At 33.7% G+C, this 8,102-nt stretch overlaps 1 protein-coding gene across 1 annotated transcript; it reads left to right on the top strand.

The window, feature by feature from the left end:
• The first annotated feature begins 527 nt into the window (after window positions 1–527).
• LOC129256337 (voltage-dependent L-type calcium channel subunit alpha-1C-like) lies at window positions 528–7,074 on the top strand. The gene is made up of 2 exons (XM_054894573.2): window positions 528–875; window positions 6,614–7,074. Exons 1-2 carry the CDS (start codon window positions 857–859, stop codon window positions 7,072–7,074), a joined length of 480 nt encoding a protein of 159 aa, XP_054750548.2. The 5' UTR covers window positions 528–856.
• The last annotated feature ends 1,028 nt before the right edge of the window (window positions 7,075–8,102 follow it).

The raw sequence follows: 8,102 nt of genomic DNA, 5'->3' as shown, positions 1-8,102 counted from the left end.
AAAGATATATAGGCATTATCTGAGCAAGCAGTAGTTTATGGAACTGCCAATAAAACAATTATTTGCCCCCTTTATCTTTTTAATTTGTTTTATAGATTATTTTTCTTAAAATGTTTATTATTCAATGAATGAAACTGATTTAACTTGTTAACGAAAATAGCAAATGTGGCATTAAAATACAGTACTCGTCAATATAATATTTTATGAAATAAAAAGTTCGCCACGACTGATTATTTAAATAATAATTAAATTAAGGCAAGTTTGCTTATTGATTATGATCAATATTTCATACTGGTAAAAGTGGATGAACATATTTTTTTTTCATTCCCTGAACTTTTAATGTTTCCACCGCCAATGCTGGTTATTTTCAATCATCATGTCGTCATGAGAACACTTTCAATGGTATGACGAGCATGTGGTTTTGCCAAATAGCAGACGACAGTCATAATATTTTCTCAGGCCGAGACAGTCCTCACAGCAGCGCGCGAAATGTGCATGTGCAGAGGATAGAAAATTGCATCACGACGCCAAACGACGTTAATCTTGTACAGCTTGCACGCAAGTGCCCGCTTCAGATGCTGCATGCAGTGAGCTCGCTACCACCAAATAATTTCAAGGGGCGTCAACGGTGTTTCCTCCACCCGGCCGATCGCCCGTGCAGAAGCGACTGAACAGACGCTCATTTTCTGTCATCGTGCCTCACTCGTCTGAGAAATTGATGTCATTTGAATGGAAAATCACCTTCTTTGGTCCATCATGTATAGTTTTCTTAGACTAGACTGTTAATATGTAATTTGGATATATCCAGGACTTTGGCATCTTAGCAAGAGACGGTCATAAACTGGAAAACGCAACCATGCAACGCCAACGAACCGGTAAAAGCATTATCCTCATAAACGTTATCATTTTTGTGACCATAGTCTTCCGTCTAGACATAGACTGACTTGCTCTGCGAAGAATGATGCGAGAAACCTTGACCATAATGATGTCATTAGTGACAGTGTGTTACTGTGAGGCGAGAGGCAACTGAGTAATGTGCATTGGACGAGAAAATGGAAAGGAGTGAAATAAAAATAAACGAGTAAAGCATTTAAATGTAATGGTGATGATGATGACATGGATGATGGTGATATTAATGATGAGGGTTGTGACCATGGCGGTGACAGCTAGGGCCCTGAGAACCATTTTCTTTACTAGGGGTGCTGAAGTAAATTTGACAAGCAAAAAAAAAGGTTTCACTATAAAATCCCCAGAAATTTGACAAGCAAAAAAAGGGTTTCTCTGCAAAATGTTGTTCATTTTGGTTATAATATATCCACCATTATTAATCATACTACCAGATTTCTATGTAAAATAATGCACGCAGCACCCCCAAGGAAAAACTTAGGGGTGCTTCATCACCCCCAGCATCTCCGTTTTCCAGCGCGGGATGAAGTTATTTATTATTGAAAATATTGAAGTTATCATTGAAAATATTTAGATTAATGGAGAGATAAAGATGATGTTTATTGAGTGAAAGTAGTGGTGACGATCATAGTATGCATTTACTGCTGGTAAAGAGGTATTAAATTTATTTTGTATCATAGAGCATTTCCACAAGCATCTATGTTGGAGGACACAATAAAAACCTGTTCATCAAACCATGATCAATTATTTTTTTTATGGTCTAATGCACAGAATTTCCATTGACATTGTTGTGTCCTCCTTTGTAACATTATGGGGGATCCCTTTATAATGATGTAGGCCTAGTTTACAAACTTGTCAAAATGCAAGTTATGTCATGAGGTCTTAGCATGATGTTGATGTTTATGTTGATGGTGAAGATGATGTTGTAGACTGAAAGGAGGCAATAAGATCACTAGGTCTACTCATTAATTGATTTGCTCGAAAAAAGGCATCCACGTAAAAGTATGAAAGAAACAAACTTTAATACAAACTTTAGGAAGATAATTTGAGAAGACATACATGTATGCATTGAGAGTAGTTGGGAGTAAACTAGGTTATTTGCTTTTGTTTAATTCTCTGTTTGAATATTATTCTTGTGTTTGGGGAGATGTCACTTTTCCCACTCAAAATATGTAGTGAAAATGATTTCAAATGCTATAAATGGTAGTCAAATTCTAAGTAAACAATTCTTCATTCCAAATGCTTTATCATAACAGTATATTTCTTATGGATATACATGTAAAGAGAATCTAATGTAAAAGATTCAATGTTCTGTTTGTTTTGAAAAAAATATTTCGATTAATTAAATATTCAAAACACTTTGTTATTTAGAATCTACTTAAGCTTGAGGTTACTTTTATTTTACTTGTATCAAGTGATAGATAGCAATGCATCAAACATGGCAGGGTATCATAATCTTCACTACCAATAACAAAGGAATCACCATTGTCTTAACCACCACCATCCCAAAATTATATTTTGTTTTCATTGGTATGCCTGAATGATGTTGACTATCTCAAAATGAATCCTTTTTCTACCTTAGAAACAAAGTTTTCGAAGATTTTCGCTAGTAGGGAAAATATGTATTGAAAATGCAAAATTGAAATACTGAAAAAATATTAATTTTTAATAAGCAATTCTGCATAGACGTTAAACTCAATTTAAAAACTCTAAATCATGTTTCTTCTGTTTCTGACATGAATGCAAACACTGACCTTCACTTTCCAGATCAATTCCAGGCTGATTTGGGACTCGTGGTTGGCAGGCTTTATAAAGAGGGAACATTTGTGATTCTATGCTATCCCAATGAATGATTTTTTTTGTGTTTTGATTTTGATTTGTGATTCTAATTTGATTGAATGTACCCTTAGTGAAGCTAATGACTACCTGGACAAAAGAAGAGCTCTATTTTGTAGTGTATACAAAATCATTTGGAATTAGATGGAAAAACCACTAATGAATTCATTATCCAATGGACAAAGCCTTACATGCTTTGTGTTCCTATGAGCAGCTGCACTCGTTCTGTTTAAACTATGACTCAGCAAATCATCTTGTATGGGCATAATACGAGGCAGTTTCCTTCGCATTGTTATTATAAAAGCCTAATTCTTATTAAGAAATACTTATTTTTAATTTTTGTATGTTGATACGTGAACATTAACATAATGAAAAAAGTTGTATTTACCTTCACCAATTTTTTTGAAATTGGGAAATACATAGTCATTTAAATGTGGGAAAATACAAAGTCTGTTGCCTTTATCTATCCCTGTTTTCTTCCGTCTTTCTTTCCGATTTTCTCAATTTTTTAAGATGTTGACTTTATGACTATGGTGATCCCTGTTTAAATTAAATTTAGGAAAAGGGTTATTTGTGGTCATATGATACCAGGAATGCCTGCGGTCTGATCAGGAGGTTATTGTATGTTCAATGTGATGTACAATTATAGAAAGCATTGATATATAATCAATACAACAGGCTCATTTAAAGTTATTTGACTTTTGTTGTCACAAAAGCATGAAACAAAAAGCATTCCATTATGGAGTAAACACAATTGAAACAAGCTAACTTCAATGTCAGATTTTTTTTTGTTCATCTGGTATTTAGAATGTCCAAGCTTATTATAAATCACATACCATATACATTGGAAAACAATATATTTTACAAAAACATTATTTGAACTAAATATCTGTTGGTTTAAAACCATTAGAAGATCAAAATACATAAAACAGACTTAAATAATGATTAGAATCTTTCTTTATTTGTTAACTAAAAGAAACATAAAATTCAGACTTTTCTCAAAGAAAATGTTAACAAGAATATGAATACTTGTATGTTGAATACAATGCATGATAGAAAAGTGTGAATTTATTTTGTAAAGAGTAGATTAGTTATACAAAAAAAAATAATTGATGGAATGCTGAGCTTGCAAGATCTGTAAAATGATTACAAAAATTGTCCTTGATTGATTGCAGATTTTAAAAATAGATTAGAATTTGGAATTTGCTCTCAAACAAAGTTTTTTATGAAAACCAATTTTATCTATAAATGATAAATGTGGACATGCTCTTTTACACAGTTGCCCTGCCACACAAAGTAGTGCAATGCGACAGTCAAATGTTTAATACAGTGACACAATATGAGGCTTCATTATTTATCATCCTTTGATGGAACAAAGTATTAATAATAACACTGTGAGGGTGAATGCTTTAGGTCTTCATAATGACTTGCTATCTAACAAAGATAATAAACATGTTTATCCTGTTTGAGTTGATGACCTTTAAAAGTAAGCACCTGGAAAATCTCAATATGGGATGCTCGCTAGTCACCTGTATCAAGAGACTTATTTATTGTGTTGATATCGATTGTGAGGATGGTCATGATGTTATGAATAATGACCTGTAACATACTGTATGCAAGTTTACAAACAGTATTAACAAAGCAATGGACTATTGCATTACATGATATTGTTATCAACTAAATACTTAGCCCAATGGCCTACTGGAAGGCATCAATCCCTAGCTATGCTTTAGCTTTAAAAGCTCCTCATAATCCACCTTTCACTTCCTTTTCTTCTAAACTTTATTTAAGATGTTAATTTTTCTCAATTTCATATATTTATTGTTCAACATTTTTGTAATCATTGCAGTTATGTTTTGTATATTGATGCAAATTGATTTGATGTAAATATTGACAATAATGTAAACAAATCTCAACTGAATTTTAAATTAAAATTGGAAACAGTATTATTAAAAATAATGTTTCATTTATAAACCCTACATGATTTATTTGCTGGATTCATGCAAGAAAAATATGACATCAATGAGTTAATTGCAGTAAAGGAATTCTTCCTGGCAGTGAATAAGCAACATAAAGAAATTTTATCAGCTTTCCGATTTATGCTTCAGTTTGCTTAGTGACGAGCTACTACTTTCACCTGTTAATATTTTGATTTTGGATAGAGAACAATTTTCATTGTTGTTGATATGCTGAGCAAATATAAAAGCTTAAGGACGTTCCACAGTTAAAGTGAAATCCATGTCATTTTCACCAAACTTTGCACATAGATACTTTAGAACCTTAATATTCGAAATATGCAAAAATTAACATAGGTCCATGTGCTTGATTTTTTGCTATAGAGCTTCAAAGTTCACCCAAATTGATGTTTTTAAGAATTGCGCATTCAAAAGAATTTGGCATTTTTAGACCGTCCAAGATTACTACAATGAGTTTAAACCTCTATTACTCAGTCAAAATACATGAAAAAGTCATCAAATTTCGCAAGAGAGTTAATAATTGTATCGTTAGAATGGAGAATATATTTGTAGTGCTATTTGTTTGCAATTTTAAGTTTAACAGCACTGTCAGTTCTTAAAAATGGCGTAAAAGATAACAAAATCCCAATCTAAAAAATGTAAAATTTCAGTAACAAACTACAAACGTACAATAAATGCTGCACTTTATTCAAAATCCATGTCATTTTCACAAAAATTTGCAGAGTTGTAGAGGAAGGTATACCTAAGAGGTACAAACATTAAAAAATAGGGGTTCATGTGCTTGTTTTTAAACTATCACCATTTTTATTAGAGCAAATGTGCTTTTTAAAACACCAAAAATGCGCCGAATGCTTAGTATCTATGTGAAGAAAAAATCAAAACCACTCTACCATTTATTCAAACTCGGGCTAATATTCGTGATTCTTGGCAGCACTGCAGAGTAAAGTATTTTGAAATTGTAGAGAATATTTTTTTGAATGGTCCATGGGATAATTCCATTTTTTATATTCATGAAATAACGCATCGGATCTGCAGTTAAAGTGCAGAAGATGAGAAAAATCAGCTCATACCCGCAGCTAATTAATCACCTGTTCATCCATTGTGACGTCAGCGCGCAGAGTGTAAATTATGCGCAGATCATAATGTGCACAAACATAACTGTGGAACGTCCTTAAATGCTCATTGAATGCAAGTCACTCTCTGTCTATCACATTTGTGCAATTGATATTATTTAGGTAATTATAATAATTTGTATATTTGTATGTTTTTCATATAAAATATATTAATTTTGATTAAATTTGAAAATGAGATTGAATCAGATAAGATTAAAATGTCTTTGAAATGTAGAAAATCACAGTTGTGCTAGTTAATATGAGACCTGCCACCCGAAAACCAATGACAAGTTGACCAAAATGAATAGTGAGATTTTCATTAAGCTTGAAAATTCATTTTGTAAGCTTTACAATGATATGTAATATGTTGAAATTGACCAACAATAATCATTACAAGTAGTTGATTGAATGCAGAGGAAATTCAGCAAGAGCTTGAAAAATAAGGAGAAAAGAAGGTTTGAAGTTTGGGGTTCACTCAAGCATGAGGTGTGCATACTGTGTAATCTCAATGAAACTTCAAAGCAGTCTGAAAAAGTAGTGTCCAAGAAACTCTTGTATCTTTTCTTTTATTCAACTAAACGTTTTAACAGTATAAAAAAGAAGAATTGCACTTACAGATAAGCTATTTTTAATCTTGGATTTTGGAGACTATTTTGGCTATTAACAGAGAACCTTACCTGGCAACCTATTGGCGGTTTGGGGTGGTAGGTCACATATATATTTGCAATTTGATTTACACTCGCTACTAAATTCTCTCTAATTTCATTCTGTTCTTTTACACAGGTCCGTTCAATAATGCTGCTTCGGCAGGGACTGGCAGTAGCGGTACCTACGTTACTGGGACCGTTCCTCTGTCTCGCACTGGTCCTGAAACCAGGCCCCCAGCAGCTGCCGGCGGCGGAAGTACCACCCCAGCTGCTGCTGCAACAACTACCACAACCCCCAGCAACAACGCTGCAGATATACCACCTGGTTCAGACCAGGACCAGACAGTGCCCCTCGCAGAACAGCCCCTCAGTAATGCTTGGGTTCAAGCCTTAGCTGCTGCCAATACTGTGAACAGCATGAATCGCAAACGGAACCAATATGGCAAGAAGAAGCAGCACATTGGGGTGCCCACGCGGCCCCCAAGGTCTCTCTTCTGTCTTACCTTAGACAATCCAATGCGAAGGATGTGTATCAGCATCGTGGAGTGGAAATATCCTTTTCAAAAAAATTTAATTTATGTAAAAGAAAGAAACTAACCTTTTTTTTCAGCCCCTTGCTCACTGTTATTCCGTTTCTAAGGTGCATGGCAACAAAAGATGAGTTTCCAAAAATTACAAGATCTGCTTGAATCCTTAGATAATTGCTGAATCATTTATTCTCTTAAATCATTTTGTCTGTAATCAGAACCAAAGGATGAAAGATCTACATGAGAAGAGCAAGAAACAGAGTAGTGCATTTCTTCACTTCCACTTGATGCATGTGTCAACTTTGGCTTTAAAATGCACTTTTACCCCCATAATTATGTTCTTCAATCATCCAATGACCCATAATTATTATCCCTGTTACTGCAGGACCCTGTCTTAATAATAATGGTCTTTATTGATACATCAAAAAACATTCGTTGCAGCCAAAGGCTGAATTGCAAATGCTAGTATAAGGTAAAAAAAATGACATATGAATTGACAAAAAATGCTAATATACAAACAAGGTATATATTATATATGGATAAAAAATACATATCAAACAGCCAGTCAATACACAATAAAGAGTGACCTCCATTCGACCTTGCAAAGGTAACAAGAAACATAAATGAGTGGCAATATGGAATTAGGTTGATCAAAAATTAATGAGTATTTAACACGTGTGGAACAGAAACAGTAAGATCAACAGGGGAAAAGAATTGAGTAACAATTGGCATAATCATTGAATAGCATTGTAGATTATCATAAAGAGAACGATAAATCGGTGTAATCGAACAAAAAGGCGGGTTAACAAGGTCGAATGGAGCACTGAAACATATAAAAGATTGTTGGACATGCATCAAAGTTAAAAAAAAAAAAAGTCTGGCCCAACAACAAGCCGACCTGAACGAAAAGAGAGCCGAAATAAACATAACACCTTACACTAAAATTCTTACAAAGAATTGTGATTGATCTACACTATTTAAATCCATTATCTCGAAGGCATGTCCCCTTTTGAATTAGCCCCTTCAAACTATATGAAAAATATGAATATTCAAGGTTTTGGTTCATCATCATCATCATCCTTCTTGTTTACAGTGAGA

This window comes from Lytechinus pictus, chromosome 3 (genome assembly GCF_037042905.1).
Source record: "Lytechinus pictus isolate F3 Inbred chromosome 3, Lp3.0, whole genome shotgun sequence".
Classification (NCBI taxonomy): Eukaryota; Metazoa; Echinodermata; class Echinoidea; order Temnopleuroida; family Toxopneustidae; genus Lytechinus; species Lytechinus pictus.
This window is presented reverse-complemented; position numbering and strand designations above follow the sequence as displayed.